Below are 20,925 nucleotides of genomic sequence, written 5' to 3'. Positions count from 1 at the left end.
TTAATCCAGTATAACTGCACTTAGTCTTAATGAGGCTGTGAAATGAAATACTGTGTAATGAGTTGAAATGATATGAGTAGTTTCACAAAACGTCCTGAATATATCTGATTGCTTTTTAGCATTTAACAGCAGAGTCATGAAATGTGAGTTCTCTTAAACTATTTCCATAATTACCTTATAAGGAAGGCTTGTAGAGGGAATTCCTTTGTGCCATGAATATTAAATACACACTCTACTTCAAAGAACAGCTTTGAAATCAAAGCTCAGCCAAGTGATGAGCAATAGTTTACAATAGTAGGCAGTGGGTATGTAAATTAAATAAAGCTAGTATCTACAAAATGTCCCATGAATCATCAAAGCATTTTCTTGATTTTTGATCTTTTTAAAAGCTGCTCCAATTATGAATTTTTCTGATGATTTATGCTGTTCTGTTACTTCTTGAAAATAATGTGAGGAATCCTGAAGAAACTCGAGAACCTGAGAAAGTGATGCAAGATTAAGGAAGAGCCAAGCCATGGCTAAATATTATTTTTTGTGGAAGAAAAGAGATTTGGAGAATGATGGAAGGAAAGTGGTGAAGCCAGGGGACAAGCAGGGTAATATATGGACTTCTCTCACAATCTTCTTTTATCTTGTTTGAAGGAGGAGCTGCCTTACAGAAGGACTGTTGACATGACTGTGTCAGGAGTACAGCTAGAATTAGACAGTATTAGAATTATTGCATACATATCAACGTATTGCTCACTTTCTGTTTGTCCATGACAATGAATACTATTGTATGATGTAATAACAACAATAAATAAATAAACAAATAAATAATACACTAAGAAACACACAGACACACACACTCTGCATTATTAGGGTGTTCTTATCCAAATGCAAGCTGTGTTCCATTGCTATTGATGGACAACTCTGTGAAAACACAACATCAACAAACTGCATTCTTTGTCACAACCATAGACTCACCAATTTGATATGCATAGAAAAAACAATATAGATGTGAACACTTCATTGTCAAATGCAGTGTTGTTTCAAAGTTTTCTGTTAACAAAATAAAAAATGAAAAATAGATGCTTCAGTTCACTCTTTCTGTGCCTTTTAGCAAACGAGCATATGTTTTTAGCTGCTACTGGAATGCTGCCTAAAAGTAGGAAAAAGCTTTTAGGGCTATCCATTTTCCACGAAGAACAAATAACATTGATGGAATTAAGATGGTTTCAGTTACTCAACTTGGTCAACTAATGTGATCCTGTCGAGGTTAGAGTAGCACACACAGAAAGATACACATTTAAAAAACAATACAATTGTTATTATTTATTCAATTCTGTATTAACAATAAATAAAACCCAGCCTGTTGCTAGGCATCACAGGAAAATGAACAGGGCTATAATTAGGATGTTTAGCTTGTTTGAGGGTCTGCATAGAAATGATCTCTCTCACTTAGAATATTGGCAGAGCTTTCTTTCTGCAATTAAATAATGCACTGAAACAAAGAGGCTGGCTGAGCTACACAATATAATACTGCACCCTTAGAGAAAAGCCCTATATCAGCCCTATAACTATCAAATGTCTTTTTCTGAAGTAATTTCAAAAGAGAACCAAAAGGAGCTCCATATATTTATTCTCCCAGACAGGACAGTGCCTGTATGAATATCATGCAAAGCTTCCTTAAAGTCTATGGATTTTTATATTTGGTTGCATATAATATTGTAAGCTGAATGGACAATAAGTCTGATGTAGGCGCTGAGCAGACAAGAGACAGAGATGAGATATATACACATTTATTTGTTATCCTGCATATGCTAATAGACTTAATGGGGAACAATGCTGTTAATCTTTACAGACAGTTTGACATAAAATAACAAAGTATTCTGTGGTCACATATTTGTACAGACTACTACATGCATACAAAGATGCTGAATTGTACAGAAACAGTCTGCAGCTCAAAAAGTATCTACGGATACCAAATTACATGATAGAATCCTTATTAACCAAAACTAAGCAGGAGAAATGGAGACATGAGGACATATAGCATATCAGCATTTGGGGATTGATCAGAATGGATTCATGACAGAAACACAGTGAAAAGATAACCTATGCTGAAGGGGCAAAAGATATTTTCAAGCAAAGAAACAAAACAGTTCTTGCAAGAATTATTTAAGGTTACACAAACAACTTGTGATGACCCTGTCAGACCTGAACCTCTTCTACAGTTCCTCTGCTATCAGATCGCACAGTCCCAGCAGTCCCATGGAAGTCATCCTTGTGAAAGAACAAGAGAATTCAGAAGCTCACGACTGGTCCTTCTCTTAGAATTTTTACAAATAATGTAACTCTATGTCCATGAGGAGAAATTAAAAAACAAACAGCCTGTGAATAAAGGATCTGAAACTGGATAAATTAAATATTAATCAATTAAAAATAAAATAAATTAATACATGAAATAATCTACAAATAAAATAAAATAAAAACCCTCATGTTTTCACATTTGTAAGAACCCAAGCAAAGTCATACCATTAGCAATAGCATGAACATTTGTATTTCACAGAGTGGCATATGAACACTCAATTCATGTAAGGGAAAGCTGTTAGATCAATATGTTCATTGGTGCTCACTGGTTCAATTACCTAGTCTGAGGTCTGTCTCTGTTCAGCCCACAGGTAGGCAGCCATTGTCATTAGTGACACAGAAAAGGCAGTGATTGGTGCTGGAAAATTACACCAGGGAACAATCTCACTGCTTCTCAACCAATAGTTGCACTTAGCATTAGAGTCACAGGGTGAGGAATCACAAAGGACATGAGATGTAAACACATACTGTATGTCTGGATTACGTATGACTGCTGGATGTCTTTACAAGTATATGTGGCTTCTTGACAATAAAAATACAAATCATCATTCAGTCTGAACATCAGCATACTACATTCATTGATGACTGTACTTTCTCAGTTACACCTTTGTGAAAGTGTGCAAAACAACTTGAGAACCCAAGTTCTGTGGCTCTCTCACAGCAAAGTGTTCCCAATTAGTCCAGTATAGTATCAGGGAAAAATAGTTATTTGTTTTAGTGGGTTATGCTGTATCACCAGACCCCTGATTGCCCTGACATATTAAGTTATTGAAGAAATTATTTTTAAAAAATTGTAAGAATTCTATTAGTTTTTTCTCCTGTAAATGAAAAACAAACTCATGCTATTTAAAATGTGCATTTGAACTTCAGTAATTTATACAAAACCTGAGAACACAATATGTTTGTTTCTATTCCTTAAAGACCTGATTTCTGTCTATAAAAAAGTAGAATTTCCTGTACAATGTTATATGAACAAAGTCAAATTAATTTTGGCCTTCTCATAAATAACTTTATGAAAAGGCACGCATAATTTCAACCGCCATTTGGCAGGAAATTGTGGCCGTGCTTGATTTTGATTTTAGAAAAAATAGTAATTCTCAATCTTAATATATTCATAAACATTTCATATTTCTGATGTTTTTCAATAATGTGTGGCAGTTTTACATAATGAATTATATATATATATATATATATATATAAGATGATGTAGTTACATTATAAAACTGTAATTATGGTGGGCTGAGGCAACATGCTTGAATTGTACTTTTCTTCCGAGCCCCTTGACTTATTCTTCAGCAATACAGGCAGAACACTGTTGTCTGTTGCTACCTGTATGGCACCCACATAATGGCTTAGTACAGCCAATATTTTTGGTCTTACTTTTTTGTATAATTAAGGTTTTATAGTTTATGTATCGAATTTTTTCAGGCTAACATTGAGGGGTTAAAGATTCCTATAATACTGTTTCTTTTTATTGTTTTAAACAGATATGTATTGAAAATAATGAACTTAAAATAACTGTAATTTCTGACAACACACTTTAAAATCTAACTGCAGAATCCTGCAATTAAAATGCCACAATTATTTGCCTGCATAGATTTCAGTATATTGCACTTTCCAGTTTTGTATGAATGGGAGAACAAAGACAATATCCACGGTAGTGTTTGTATCTTCTTAACATAAATGTTGTTCAGGTTGGTGTAGCTTTCTGAAATAAAGCATGTTTGTTTTTTCTTTTCTTTTTCTTGCAGTTCTCAGTGAAGTATCTTGACAAGGCAAGATATATTCTCCAGCAGATACTGAACAGAAGGCAACATAAATCAGAAATATTCATAGAGTGAAAAAGCTACAGAGTAAAACTTTTGGTGTTAGTTTGACTGAAATTTCGTCTAGTCCACAAGATTGTACAATAATTAACCATTGTATGACACTACATAAATACCAAAGTATATTGTAAGTTTGATTTAAAAACTTAATTGGACTGGACAACAATGGAACAAAGGATTTTATCTGAGTGCACTGGGATATGTTGAAGTCATACTGAAATAATAAGAACAAAGTTGACACTTTCATGCTGTTTACATGATGCTATTTATGTGCTGAAACAGCTATGTTTTGCAGATGAAGTGCATATAAGTAAAAGCATGACAATATGCTTTTTTGGTCCTCTGACAGTGTAAAGAATATAATTATTTCTGTGAGTAGCTATTACATTTAAATGTCAAAGGTATACTATAAAGAGCCTGCATAAGAGTTAATGACCAGACACACTGAACTGAGAAACATACCAGTATCGGACCTTTATTGACAACTAAACTGGTTTCTATATTTAGAAGTTTCATTTTTATATTCATGATTTTATCATCAGCAGGAAGAAATTAGAGTGAGATGTACATATACGAGCAACATTCTCTCGTGTTATATTCGATAAAAATAAAATAAAAGTGCAAGTGTCCTTGGAATATATTACTGACTTAGGACTTTCCATGGAATTTCTTCTTGTCCCCAACCCTGCAACTGTGTTTGAATACAGTTTTAATGTTAGCAACTATAAGAGCTAGTATTTGTGTAATTCTGATCAATGTAGAATTTGGCAACTATATGGCAAAATTGGGTAGAAGAATTATAGCATATAGCAATTTCAAAACATCAATATCTGGTCATTAAGCCTATATTTAATGATAAAACAACTATTAAGAAACTAACCTGTTATAATGCAAAGAAAAAGATGTTAGTATGTTATAGTACATATTAAAATCTTAAAATGTTTTTTTTTATGGAACACATTAGCTTGTCCACAAAAAGTCAATGATATGTTACTTATGTTTTCATAGGTTGCTACTTTGCAACTTTCTGTCTGTAGTCTCCTGCATTTTAAGTTCTGAAGCATACATCTCCCTTGCCTTCACCCCCAACATATCTACAATGAAATGCATTCTGCAAACTAAGCACCTTTGATTTACATTTTTTAAATGCATGCGTTTTTTAGAATTTTCCTTCATTGTGCATTTCTTACAATAGCTAACAAAGAAAAAAAAAATAATACCAGGTTAAAATGTACATTTGGATTAAAAATGTCTTCATACTGCAATGTATGTGCTCTGAACTGAGCCTCCTGTGTGAATCCACTGTTTACAAGTCACTTCTCTGCAAAAAAAAGCAGTCTCGTTTCTCTTGAGATAAACAGTGATTTAGTTAAAATGACTCATCATGCCATGCAAAAATATCTCTTTCACCATGTGCCTCCCTTTTACCAGGCTTAACCCTTCAGTGCATAAGCAGTTCAATCACTGTTCTCCATAGTCACATGCTGGTTTCACATGTAGGTGAGAAACCACCATCCCCAGGCCTTATGTGGATCTCTGGTGTAAACATGTGATTTTCCACTTTGAGTCCACTTGGGTTATTGTCATTCTTTCCTTCTCCGACAGCATGGACTGGACCTTGAGTGCAGTTATGTGTGGTACTTTTTGGTGAAGAAGTGCCTACAATGGCTGCATCTTCAACATGATTCTTCTCCTTGTGGTTTTCTTTGGAGGGATTCTGTCCATCATCTCCCTCATGGCAATCTAAACACCTGCCTTCTTCATCACTGCCTGGATCCATGCAGCTTTTCCGTCCTTTAGACTGAAAAGCTAATCTGCCTTTTTGCGCACACTGAGGTGATTCCTTATGAGGGACTTGTTCAAGTGCTGCCAAGTCGGAGCTGAGAGATGGCCTCTCTCCTTGTGGGGAGTTGTCTTCCAACAGAATGGTGCTGATATGCTGCGGAGATGATGTCATCATGTCGGCCGTTGTCACTGGCAGTGGCCTGGCAGTGCTGGGGGGGGTCTGTGGAGCACCACCTGGATTTTCGATAAAATTCACTTTGAGACCTTTTGTCTTTGCAGGGTTATTGCTTCTTAATGAGCTTCTGATATTATCCACTACTCTGTCAAATTCATGGTGGTCTTGCTTAGATGAAAACATGCTGCTGTCTGGATTGTATGGTATGAATTCATATAAGCCATCCTTTATAATGGTGCTTTGGTTGGCTGTTTCCTCAGTCTCATCAACTGGAGGGGGTGGCTGCATGTCTTCCTTGAGACGGGGGGCATTTGGGTGTCTCATCTGTAGCAAAGCTGCTGTATTAGGTGGAATTGGAGACTTTTCAGCCTCTGTGAAGTCGGTCGCACAACTTGCAAAGCTGTCAATGCTAGATATACTTCTTATATCTGTCACTGTCCTTTCTTTTAGTAGTGGATCAGATGGTGATGGAACCACCTTCATTTCCAGTTCTTCTTCCTGTTTTGGTGTGTGTTCAATTTCATCTCCATCGGTTGTGTTTAGGTTCAGATTTGACTGGGCTTTAGTCATCTGGTTGTACATCTCCTCCAGTTTTTGAGCATTTAGGTGCTGTGGGCTATCATTAGAATTATTTATATGTTCCTGAGAGCCTTGCTGAGCAACCTCCTGATATTTAGTCTCAAAGGACTTTTGTGAGCCCGTCTCAGACACTGGACTCTTGGTCAGATTCCACTTACTTGGCGAGAGATTGTTCTCTTGGGACCTTTTGTCGTCACCTTTGTCGACTACTATGTCCATCAGCTCCATACTGCGAGCAAATGCATCTTTCAGGTTCATAGAAACAATACTTCCATTCCTCTTTGCCCTCTCCAAGGCTTCTCTCCTCTTGATAGCTTTCTCCTGCCTCTTTTGTTCCTTGTAGAACTCTGAGAAGTTGTTTACAATGATAGGGATAGGCAGGGCTATTACTAGCACCCCTGCAATACAGCAAAGTCCACCTACTATTTTTCCCAAAAGGGTTTGTGGGTAAATGTCACCATAGCCCACTGTGGTCATGGTGATGGTAGCCCACCAGAATGAGGCAGGTATGCTGGTGAACTTGGTGGCATCTTCGTCCTTCTCTGCGAAAAACACCAAACTTGAGAATATCATTATCCCCATTGCCAAGAACAATATTAACAGTCCCAGTTCATTGTAGCTCCGCCTGAGAGTGAAGCCCAGAGACTGCAGTCCTGTGGAATGTCTGGCCAGTTTCAGGATCCTCAATATCCTCATGATTCGGAATATCTGGACGACTCGCCTGACGTTCTGGAACTGGAGCACACTCTTGTTCGATTCAGTCAGGAAAATGGTTACATAGTAGGGCAATATAGCTAACAAGTCAATCACATTTAATGGGCCTTTAAAAAACTTCCACTTATTTGGAGAAGAGAGGAAACGCAAGAGGTACTCCATCGTGAACCAGGCGATGCACACAGCCTCCACATGCGCGAGCTGGGGATTGTCATTGGCTTGTCCAAACTCATCTATCTCCTGCAGTTCGGGTAGGGTGTTGAGGGACAGTGCGATGGTTGACAGGACGATGAACAGGATAGATATTATTGCCAAAACCTGCAATGAAAAAGAGAGACCATACAAATTAGCGATATGTTGGAATACGGATGCTTGAAGCTCCGTTCTTACAAACATCAGGTTAAAAACATTGAAGATTAACAGAATATTCTTAGAGAAAATAAAATACATAGTACCACATGAAGTTCACAAATTGGAACAGTAACACAAAATAAACTAACACTGATACCAGTTAAATTAAAACTAAAAATCAGCATAATGCAAATTATGTAACTGATTTGGCAATTCAACACAAATGTAACTATACAAAATAAGTAGAAGTAAAATACAAATATATTTTTTCCTATATTATTGCTATATTTGTGCTCCTAGTAACCAAATTAATGTGAAGATTGTACTATTTTTTGTGTATTCATTTGTTTATTGTTGATTTGAACTGAATGTATCAGTTTAACTCAAATAATATACAGACTTATCAGTTATTACACGTAAGTGTTGTTTTATAGTGACTCACTGGAGGAGTGTATGTATTTTGCAGCATTTAAGGTTTTGTTTGTCAGTGCAACCTCTGGCAGCTAGGAGGCATCTTTGAAGGTGGATTTGTGCAATGTCATCCGAGATTGAGAAAACAAATCTCCACAAGAATAGTATCAAATGCTAAAGAAGAAAGTCAAATGGTTTTTTTTTAAAGTATGAATGTATTTATTTAGTGTATTTTAAGAGGTTGTGGAACTGAAATTTTCACTGTGAATTTATTCTGGTACAAAATAACATGCTGGAATCTATATGCTTCAATCACCTTTGCATCCAGTAAATGCCCTTAAAGACTCTTAGCTGTGTTCTGACCTTGAGTCCACAAAGAGACCACACAAGCTATATGCACAGGGCCCCTTGGGATAACCCATTCATCTGAAGATAAAACACTGCTTAAATGAAAGCTGGATTAGTCTTCAGATTTGCAATTTTCAGAAATGCAGATCGGTTGGACATTCACTCTGGTTGTAATGTCAAGGGCTCATGAAGCTAAAAGCTCAGAGTATGTACTTTATTTAATTTAGCAGCAGTTAAGCAGATGTGATAATGCACAATAATACCCCATCTTATGCTTGTGAACCAATATTACATTTATTTAAAATCTTGAAAGCAATTATATACTTATATCCATGATAGACAGATTTTGTAAATAGACATTTATAACTTAAATATAGTGAGTAATTGTATTGGCTCACAGCTACTGGGACCATGGTTTGAATTGGGCCATGGGTTTCTGCTTTGTGGAGTTTGCATGTTCCCCCTGTGTCTGCATGGGTTTTCTCCAATTTCCTCCTACATCCCAAAGACATGCTACTTAGGTTGACTGGCTACTCTAAATAGCAATGTAGTTGTGTGTGTGTGTGTGTGTGTGTGTGTGTGTGTGTGTGTGTGTGTGTGTGTGTAATTATGGCTACTGATCTTCTATGGGAAGGCCTTCTCATCATCAGGCTGATGGATACACACACACACACACACACACACACACACACACATTTACGGTTTGTTTATATTCCTTCAGATTACAATGTATAACACTCCAAATGTATACAGAATATATATTTTTTCCTTCCAAAAATGTAAATTGATTTAGAAACCGTTATTTTATTAAACATATTGTTCCCTGTTTGTATCATCAGCATTGATTTGAGAAAATATTTTCAAGGCCCGTGTTCAGTGTTCAGCTCAGTATTATTTTATTTCTTGAACTGCATTTAGCTGCCTGGTATCACAATTCTAGATTTTGAATCTAATGATAGATGAATGTCTTTAATGATAGATGCAGCAAGTTCTGGATTGCAGACAAGTTTTACTGGAAAGTGTTGGAACATAGAAACAAAGAAACCAAATAATTATTTACTTTTACCTGTCTCCTTCTTCCCAATATTATTAACTCATTAAAATGTATTTATACAATCACTAAACAAAGAAATGTATTTCTATTTGTATTCACACATTCGGTTTCAAGCATACATAATACATATTTGTCATTTTTTCTCTGAAAATTGGTGGAAAATAGAATTAAAGGCCTTATACATTGTATACTTTATATTGGCATTGAAGTCAATGATTTGTCTGTAATTTACAGTTCAAGGTCCTTGACAAACATGGATACATTTAATGTCTGAAGTCTTATTTTCAAAGAAATTGTGAGGTAAGTCGTTTGGGGGGAACCTGTATTGATTTAGTAGCAAAGGATGTAGAAGAAGTCCCTCTGGGCTCCTGTTTGTAAAACAGACTTCTCAAGGTTACAGTTTTGTTTTTTAACATATACAAAACAGCTTTTTCTTCTGAAAACGTCTCCCATTGGGTAAGCTCCCTCTTCTTGCGTATGACCTATATTTAATATCCTTTTTGTTGTTTTTGCCAAAGAACTTGAGCTATTGAATACAATTATCTTATTTCCTTAAACCATTTCAAACTGGCTTGTATTAAACATATTTATTAACTTGGAAAAGGTAACAAGATCAGTTACAACCAGATACTTTTATTGCACCTTATTAGAATTCAGAGCAGTCCCAGTCCTTGGTGCAAACTGTATGCAACAAGACTGGTGGGCTCTGGGCTGATCTATAATAGTGTCAGCAGACTTGGGAACAGTGTGTCTCAGTGCTGAGGAAAAAGGCCAGCAATTTGTGCGACTTTTACTAACACAATAATGCACATGTCAGGGAGTGACAGAATTCATTAAGAAGTCAAAACAATTGGGAACTGTCAAATACAACTCTTTCAATCTGGCAGCTGTTGCTTCTAGAGTTTGCAAGCCCTTTAACTGTGCAGTCTCACCAGGCCACAGACAGGTTATGTACATTCAATAACTTCAGCAATGCAGCATTTAGAATGACACATTAGTTATGCACAACAATGGTTAAGATATTGTTAGATTACTAGCTAATGCTCAGTTTAACCTGATTAAACCAATAATTATAAAACTTATACTACTACTACTACTACTACTACTACTACTACTACTAATAATAATAATAATAATAGCAAAGACTGGGAACAACTTAATGTGAGGCTCAGAAAATCAGCATGTAAAAACTGAAATAAGATTATGATAGTTTTGCTTTCATGTATGTACAAAAAATACAAAAAAAGAAAAAGCATCACAATTCATAAATAACGTCCTGAGGCAATCCATGCAAATAGAAAGCAATGGTCAAGCACATAAAAGCTAATTTGCACAAGAGAACAACTTTACATTTTGAATTTTCAACTATTCATATGTTAAAACATCAGTGCAAAATAGCAAAAACAACAACCCAGTTTTTATTAGGGAGGTATCAGGACACCACTTAGATCAACAATAGCCATTCCTTCCTGAAATTAATTTAATTACTGCTAATTTTATAAGCTTATAGCTGCATTTTTCCACCCACCATAACAACTAGCTGCACTTGTTTCAACCACTAAAGGCTGCAATGGGTGGATACTGTATTATGGCCAGACAGAGAGGAAATGCACTCTAATGATTAAGGCACAGGAGTAAAAGCCCAGAGACAGGCTTGAATCTCAGGCCGGGCGCTGACTCACTGTTATCTGCACCCTTGGGACAGTCACCTGATCCCTCCTGTTGGAAAGCTGTAAATATGGTTAGCAGCAGGAACACCAAGGAAACATGAAATGAACTCCCCCTCCAATGCTTATCAGTAAAGACAGCTCAGACTCCCATCAGGCTTCTGTAGGGCACATTGCAGCTGTATCATGAGAAAAAATTACTTCTGCCACACTGCTGGTTGTCCATCAGCTACAGCTATTGATTGTGTACACTTCACATTATAGACACCATAACGAGTAAGCACTGCCAAGCCCATATTGATCAACCACTTTGTACATTTATGGGCTTGACGCACCTTGAAGTTATTCAGTTCAGTGAATGCGTCATCAAACAGTGCCCGGTCAATTGAGATATTTCTGGTATATCAAAATCGATGCCTATAATTAGGAGTATGTTAATATACACTGAAGAATGTCTTAAACTTGTGTTCCCACACACAACAACCACGCAGTAAAGTCTAGGATCTAGTAATCAATTTGTAAGATAGTCTTAGGTTGTATTTGAAATTACTTATTCTGTAATGGTAGAAAGTCCGAGGGGTTTTATATTTGCCCAGTTGCCATGACACGAACCCATACTACACTACTGCCCAGGTTAGATCCTCTGTCACAGGAATACCACAGACAGTAAAAGAGTGACACACTATCTACACCCATAGTCCAGCCCCTGGGAGCAGTAATGAAAAGCCTGGGGAGTGACATCATCATAAAACATGATCATTTTACAGGATGAGCACTATTATATAAAAAGTCATTCTGGGATTCATCTCTCCACGTGAAACCTGTCACTGCTTATCACACAAATCTTCGTGTTTTAGGCACTGTTTTAATCTAGGTCTTATATAGAGGTACTTTTACATGTATCTCTCTCTTTCTCTCTCTCTAAAATGTATCTATCTATCTACCTTTCCTTTGCAATTGTGTCAAACCAATGTATCTTCTGTACAATAGTAAATACAGAGTTACAGTGTTGTCTTTTTATTCTCGAGACCATGGGGGTGTTAAGAATAATACAACTGCCATAGCTGATGTAGAAACAACAAAACAGGGTTGTCTTTGGAGTAACAAATACATGTTTGAAAGAAATCTGGTTATCTGATATTAAAATAAATACATCGTAGACTTTTAAATGACTGTGCTACACAAGATACACAAGGCTGACATTCATTGACATCATCTTTTGTTTGAGTCTGTTGTAAATTACTCAGGATTAATCAGTTTAATTGTTTTTTCAATGGCTTTGTAGTTGGATTTACTTTCAAATACAAAGTAAAATACAAACAGAATGTTGAACGTTGAAAGCACTGATATTTGCTCAGGTAAAATACAGGTCTATTAGAAAATTTACATCAGTTAATCATTTGGGCTATAGAATATTTCTAATAACTATTCTGTCCATAAAGGTTAACACATGCACTTAATGCAGCATTTCTCAACTCAGGCGTCCCCTGCATTAAACATGGCTTTCATGGCTGAAGAGTACAATTATTAGACCTAAGGGCAGAAATATGCAGTGTAGAAAGCACCTACTTATTTATTTATTTGGAAATCTACATTCCTTTTCTCGCCATATAAATAATTTAAAGGTACTGATTCATAGCATAATTTCGGACATGCGTGAGTTTTGTCAGCAACATAAGGCCCTCTATATTTTATAATAGATTATTAGAGGGTGGCTGGGTCAAACACACTTACTCCTGGAGGATTGAAATTTAAAAATCCATACTAAATGTTATCCCTTTACATACAGCACCTCAGTGGTTAGTACAAGCTCTGTCATATACCCATTTTTATATGTATATAATAATTATTGATCTTCTTAATAGATATCTAGTCCAGTTAGTCAGCAATACACAGTAGACTATTAATTAAAAACATGTTTTGGTTGATTCGATTTTTAAAATAAAAAGTTGAAAATGTAAAAGATTGTTCAATTAGCAATCTGTAATGATGTGTGAGTGCTAGAAAAGAGGCAACATTTCCAATTCAGATACTGATCAAAGTTTACTCCTTACTTTGAAAGTGTATATATGTCTTCTGCACAGGTAGGTATGTTTAAAATAGTCAATGTCATATATTATATTAAAATTGAGCTTGATAATTTAAGCTAAATAGTAAACCTAAATGCTGGTGCTAAAGGAATGCATCAGAACAAATAAAGTTAGAACAATGATGGGAAGATGGAAAATCATGTTTTTACATATTGGCATCTCACTTAATATGTACCATGATGATGAAATACATTTTGCCCTAACCAAAAGTAAGGTATATATAGGATGTCTTTAACAAAGAGACACAGGCATTCCCAAGTTTATTAGTTCACTTACTATTTCAAATTCAGCAATCCGGAGGTCTCAATACAAAAATAAATACTACTTTCCCCTTATTTGATAAATAAGTAAATTGGATTGATACTTGCAGAGGTGTACTTGTTTAACATCCCTTCAAATCACAATATGTTATATCATATTAGGCTCTGTGTTCATAATCAACTGAAATGACTTCAGATATGTTTTATTAGTCGTCTGCAGGAAGGGCTTGTATCGTGCCGATTTTTATAGAGACCTAAGTGGTTAAGCCCCTTATACTTGTCACTCTGCTTTAAGTCACTCCAACTAGTAACGCTGGAGTTAGACATAAAAATAGCTCTGATTTTCTAAACCTGAGGTCATGTAAGGGTCCATTTGCCACATGGAGTATCAATGAATAAGTCAATGAGCAGCCAGGATATAAAATAGTTTGCTTTTGTAACTGTTGTGTCTTTCAAAAAAACAATCGATGGTCTGCATTGTGTTATGATGACACAGGTAGATAATCTAACTGACAGGTATTCAGATACAAATTAAAAACGTCTGTCTGCCTACATATCACTAAAACACCATCCTCACCTCCTGTTTCACACTCCTACAGTGTACCTTGCTGCCGCTTTTGAGACACTGGTTTCCAATTACCGGTTTGATATTTCAGGAAGCCACTTAACCTACTTCTTATTCCCACATTTAATTGAAAAAAAATACTCATAAATGCCAGGGACTAGTTTATTGTGGAAGTCTACCTACAATGAGTCATTGAGCTGTGGTGCTACCCCCGGCTTTCTTTCATTCTGACGGGAGAAAGAAACCTGCAAGACCAATCATGCTCTTACAGGGTGCTGCCCCCTTGTGCTGCAGACAACTCTCCACTGACAGTAACCGTAATCAGAACAACTTTTTTTTGCATTGGTAACTGGTAGTTAACGTCCCTTTCAGTTGGGACAACATTATGAAATATTTATTCGATTACAGGGCTTTAAATGATGATCATGGATATAATTATTTTAAAGTTTCCTCAGTGGCTGTGGTACCCTGTGGGTGGAAACATTACTATTATTGTTATTGAATTGTATTTAAACATGTGGGTTTCTGCTTCACCAGCTACAGTTCTCAATTACAATTGGATTTGCACTAATTCATTTGTCCTGCAAGAGTACACTGCATTTGTCATGTGCGTCAGGAAATCCTGTGGGATTACAGGCAGCAGTGGTAATACTGGCAATCTATAAAAGGTGAAAACAGCAGATGGAAATGTTCCTTCTACATTTCACATGAAAAATGAATGTTGCTAGTTAAGAACCAGCAGGCAGCAGAACACAAACACACTCACTCAGGAGTCTGGGAATCCCGTCAAACAGCTTGCAGTCAGAGGGTGACCAATTCAACAATGGATACATTTTAACTTCATTTTCCCCCATTCAGCATAGCCACAATAATACAATGACTGAAATCTCAATAGACACTACAGAAATCATCCCTGAGGTTATGGTTCCAGCTGACCGCATATTTCTGTTGGCACTCTGTGGAAAGCTGTTTCTTTGTAGCTGTTCAGTCTAAAGATGTTCACTTGTGTCTGAGAGTTACTGAGGCAGGGAAAGCTAGAGAGTTCTTTAGGGAACTCAGAGCTGCCCTGAGAAAAGTTAATTATGCTCTGGTAAGAAATAATACAAGCTAAGGGTCATGGTGTTAAAACATGCTTACTGCTGGTGTGAGAATACCCTGCCACGAGGGATTCACTACAGCCACCAAGAGGAATGCTGGATCAAATCGTTGGCCTACCCAGAAGAGTTGGATCCCCCTGGAAGGTGTTTATACTCTTTAATCTTGTAGTCCTCCCATTGGCTCCCATTGGAAGCTAAGGTCAATCCAAAAGGCTGGTGTGTTCAAATGAAGAATGTCCAGTTACACATTCATATTCATACATTAAGGACGTTTTACCAGGAAGTCCACAGATATCATCCTGATAATTTTTAGTTAATAGCCAAGCCAGAATATCAAACCAATGTAGATCTTGTCAGTTAATGGTAATTTCTGGGTAACACTAGTTTCAAAGGTTGATGGGATATAAAACCTTATTGAACAAAAAATGATACCCATAGATATAGTGTGTATTTTCCTCTCAATTACTTTTTAAAATAGAACCACTTGTCACGAGGGAGCCGATGCAGAAACTCCTGTTACGTCACAGTTCATACGCGTTTGACTCAACTCAACTACTGCCCCACCCCCTGACACTTCATTCTCCTGAAATAGATTGGATGTGTCTGCCAAATTTGAAACGGAAGTTCTGTCCCTGCCCATTAACCTGATAGCTGTGTTTATACTCTGTATAAATTGTATCCATCACTTTTAGAGACAGGTTTGGATAAGGGGGAATTTACTTATAATAATTATTTATCGAACATTCTGGAGGGAGAGGTTTTGATCATTTGAGAACAATTGTGACGTCAGTGAGTCTGTGTAAAAGCAGTGTTGTTGTTTTGTTTGTTTTGGCTGCCATGAATGACTAACTTTTCAATTACTGCAATTCAGAACTGCCAGCTTTAGGTACATGACATCATTGGTTAAAGAAGTAACATCCTTTTAAATAAATAAAATCTACCATCTGCTTTCAGGATTTATGAAATGTATTTCTGGCCCAGGAAATACTTTACAAAAAAAAAAGGGGGGGGGGGTGAATCAAATATTGATCAAAGTACCTTAATAACTTCATATTGTGTACTGCGCATCAGTACTCTCCCTCACTCCTACGCAAAAGTATGACAGCAAATGCATTTGCCCTTTGTGCCGTTTGAATAAATTAACTATTATATCAATATAATCACAATCATAGATAACCCAACAACCAACAACAACAAAACAACAGAACAAAACAAACAGCATCAATATCCAAAATACATGTAGAAATGTTTCCCTAAAAAACATACCTCTCTAAGATTGTGTATATACCATAAATAAACCGAGGAACCCGACCAAGACAACTTTGAAAACAAAAATGGGTGCTGGTTTAAAAATAGACCCCTTTCAGATATTTGTACACTTATTAAGAGAAAGACCTGAAATTCTCCATGAGTCACAGAAAAACAAACAAAAAAATTGCAATCTTCAATGTCATGCATCAGTAATACATTTCAGACTGTAATTGTAACCTCGATGAAAATTAAATAGCTCCTTCTTCCAATCAAGAATATTGATGTGCGTCTATTTTTAGACCTAAAAAGAGCCTTCACAGTGTGTAGTCCAAATTAGCAATCTAATACTCATACGGTGTAATAAACCCAAGGCTTCTGCTGCTGGATTCCGAGGAGGGGTAAATAAAGCTAACCAAACGACAAATAGTCAGTATAATATTAGAAAATGATCAGTCTAGTCTAGCTGAAACACATCAATTAGCTTGCCTTTATTAAATATTAACAGACATTTGAGAGGATTTTCTTGTTCCACTTGCTTGTCGTTTCAGGATGCTCAGCAGTTTCCCTAGCCAAAACGATATTTAATTTGATTCTTCTTAGACTCTCAGGAAGGTCTGTGGAAGGTCATGGAAGCAACCTATGAGATGTCAAGTGCTAATGCGCGATTAGGGTTTTGGAAGTCCTGGGAAGGGATGTTCAGAAGTAATGGGGTCAGTCTCAGTACCTTTCAATGCCTCTTAGTTTCTACGGCGTTGATGACAAGTGCCATCACTCCAATTTGTGCGCCATATCACCTTCTAGCAAGAGTCTCTGAAACCTCCAGGCTACTCAGTCCATAATATAACGTGTCGGTTAGCTTTGGAAATGTAGAAACAACAGGGTTTTACATGAAAGTACTTGATGAATAGTGTTTTGTTCATTTAAAAATATGTTTGTAAGATTCCAATTTCCCCACAATTAGTATAGGAAGGCAAATTTAATACATGATTTACTCCACTGTAGATAATTAATGAAGAAACTGGGAACAATTAAGGTAAACTAAAGCAACAGGGAACAAATTAGACCAGTTAAGTATATAAAATCATTTCCCAAAATAATCCCATCACCCCTACACACACACACAGACACACACATAACAAAGCTGCTCAGTTTATACTAAACAAATTATTTACATTTTGTGAATTATAAATGTCCTAAATTATTAACTATTTTTTTTAATTACTTTCACTTTATGTAATTACATCCACAGACCCAGATTAGCACTAGTCTTGGACTCCCCAAGTTATTAATGGACACCAAATGAGCACGAAGGGTCGAATGGCCTCCTCTCGTTTGTAAACTTTCTTATCTCTTATATATAACAAAGATTTATAATCTAGAATCAAAAAAGTGATAATGGGTGCCAACTCAAAACTGAGAAAAATATATATTGGAGTTTATGTGGTTATTTAAAAATAATGGTTCAGTCTTCATCTGTAGGAATCATACATTTTGTCTTACTTTTGAACTAGAATAATCTATTAATTTTGCATTTATCAAAATGAAATAAAATGTAAACATCACATTATTCCTGGTGTTGAACTGGATTTGATAGGTGGGACGCATTCTTCATCTCAAAGGATTCTTATTCGCCAGTTATAAGTCAGGAATAATTAGTGTAATGACTTCTGCAGTGCTGTCACAACATCTCGCTGGATGACATTAAATATGTTAAGTCTCAGAGGGATTCAGAGCACTTTTAAACCAGCAAACAAAAACAAAGAAAGAATATTCATAAGAAATTCTAAGAAGAACCCTGATGTTTTATGCCCAGGATGGGAAATGCTCTGAATATTTGCTTTTACATACTGACTAGGTACAACAAAAGATTCATAAAAAAAAAAATGAGTATCTGGAGGAAGAACATCAGGAAAATTAACTTTAAGATAAGGTTATTATTTGTATGTCTGTTTATCTCATCTTGAATAACAAGTTCTCATTAAATGTACCCACATTGTTGGGTCATATTCCCTGATGGTACTGTAGTAATCTTATACTCCTCTTAATTCTAACATCTTATGTCATTCCCCTTCTTCCCTCATTATGTTTGCGTATGCCATTTGTTGTTTTCTTGTTTTCTGAAAACTTTATAACTTATAGAAGCTTTTGGGTGCAATTTAACAGTCGGTTCACAGAGCTCTTTACTTTCCCATAAGTAGCATTGAAAAAGTCCAGTGCCTAACTAGAGCATTTAAATGAACAAAACTGCCAGCTAACACATATACTGAACAGTAGCTCTTTGGGATTTCAATAGTAAAATTGATATTGAGAGCTGTCATATCTTGCCTTTTGAAACAATGTGAGAATTGCAATATTGTATTTCTTTAGATTTTGTGTCAACTGTTTCCAAGGCCAGAGTAAAAGCATCAAATATATGTAAGTGTTGTGCATATAACAAGCTGACTGGCCCTCTTCCTACACCATTGGACATGTGCGTAGTAGTATCCTTTTAGCTATGCTGTGCTTCTCCTAACACGTGTAATCGTTTTAAGGAAATCCTTCCTGGTAGCATAACGACTTTTAAAGGCTTTTAAGGCATAAAAAACAAAACAATGTAATTATTTGTTTAGCTTTTACATGCTTTTGGCTTAGAATACTTTGTCTTTGGCTCAGACTCATTGAGGAATAAAATCCATAATTACTGCCTACATATTTAAATGGGAATAATTTGCTTTGTTTAAAAACAATTATGTTTCACAATCAGGGCTTCCAATGTCTTCTACATGTTTCTAGATTATAACTCCCCAAATTACTTAATGCAAGCAGATGTTGGATTGCTTTTCCCCACATCCTAATCCAAGTGCCAAACATGCTTTATGTTCTCTTAATGATTAATCAAATTCATCCTAAATCTGACTGAACTGGCAAATCTATCAATTCATGTTTCTGCAAAATGTTTCTTCAGAGGTAAATAAAAGTGCTTACTGTTGTGGATGCTAACTAGTCCTGAAGCATACGGTAATTATGTTGGCAGAGAAATTATGCTCTTAGCATTCGATTGATTCTTTATAAAATGCAGTCATTAGAATTTTGGCGATGAGTTTAGAGTGTATGGGAGGGCAAGATTAACTGCTTTGGATGCAATTCCCTGTGTAATTCTCTCTGCAGTGCTGTGCTGTGAATGTGTAGCTGGGAACCACCAAGATGTTCATTAGCTGTCTGTAATGTTGCATGCAGAGTAGTGTGTCCTCGTAGCAAGCCTGGCATCTGTGCCAAGACAACTTGTAGTGCTCTGGGAGCTAAGTGTTAGTATGTCTCTTGAGTGCACAAGAACATAATAAATGGTGGGAACTAGTGATTGTGCATTCTGATATGAAGTAAGCAGATTTGAGTGCAATCAGTAAAAATGGATACTTAATCAGAAAACATACTTTCATCATGATTTTATGGTTATTAAAGTTAATATTGTATTATATCTCATAATATATTATTAATACTAATAATATCCAAAGTACTTACTGCATATCTATAACATTATATTACAATGCCCTGGGCATACCTTTCAGAATTAATCTCCTGTGCTTACAAGTGTGTTTTCATTTTTTGCTCCCTGTAACAGTAGCATTATCATGTGCAACATTGTTCCTACTGATAATCCACAGCCCAGCACAATCAGGACCTGAAAATTGTACAGTGTGGAAACCACAAAGGAGCTGTTTTGATATATTTTAAATCCAAAGCTAAATTGCTACATTAAAAATTCATCCTGAAAGCAGATTGTTGTGCACTAAAATGACTCCATTAGGTAGTTCAGAAACATCCAAACAAGTTTCAAATCACCTATTTTAATTTTATTTTATTTAAAAGATAAACATCTGGGGTCATTAAAAAAAGGTTCTGTGCAATAATGTGCAATGTGTCGCTGGGTGTGCTTGTAACCTCCTTCTCCACCAGAGGGGGCTCTTCTTCCTGGACGCTGAGACTGGGACCCCTGTTTGAACTGCATGTTGACACTGTGATGCTCAGGGCTGCTGGTGGCTCGTGTCCTTGTGTTTCTCTTGTGCTCTCTTGCATCTTAGTCCTACATGATTACTGGAACCTGAACTTGGTGCTGCTTTCCCATAATCAGATCTACAGCAGGACTATGGCTCCCTAGAGTTCAAGGTCAAACCTCTTGTTAGTCTTCAGCTTGTCTTCACGTGAGCATTAACAACGGGCTTGGTATTTTAATTATAAATGATTACAAAAATACCCTTTAGCACTGGAGTAAACAAAAAAGATGAGGATATGAAAGACTCCTTCCACATTAGCTTCAGCAACACCTTTTACAGTCAATGCTTCAGTAAATCACATTCATATTAGGAGGCTTTTGTTGAATTCAAATATTATTCCTGTACATTTCCATCAAATAGTTTTGAAAGCAA

At 36.2% G+C, this 20,925-nt stretch overlaps 1 protein-coding gene across 1 annotated transcript in view; it reads right to left on the bottom strand.

Moving 5' to 3' along the window:
• Positions 1-1,765: 1,765 nt before the first annotated feature.
• The window catches only part of kcnb2b (potassium voltage-gated channel subfamily B member 2b), a 90,179-nt gene continuing 71,019 nt past the window's right edge, over positions 1,766-20,925 (bottom strand). The window contains exon 3 of the mRNA XM_066721022.1: positions 1,766-7,746. Coding sequence (XP_066577119.1) covers positions 5,653-7,746 — 2,094 coding nt within the window. The 3' untranslated portion in view covers positions 1,766-5,652. The remainder of the gene's footprint in view (positions 7,747-20,925) is intronic.

Source organism: Amia ocellicauda, chromosome 2 (genome assembly GCF_036373705.1).
Source record: "Amia ocellicauda isolate fAmiCal2 chromosome 2, fAmiCal2.hap1, whole genome shotgun sequence".
NCBI classification, from domain to species: domain Eukaryota; kingdom Metazoa; phylum Chordata; class Actinopteri; order Amiiformes; family Amiidae; genus Amia; species Amia ocellicauda.
This window is presented reverse-complemented; position numbering and strand designations above follow the sequence as displayed.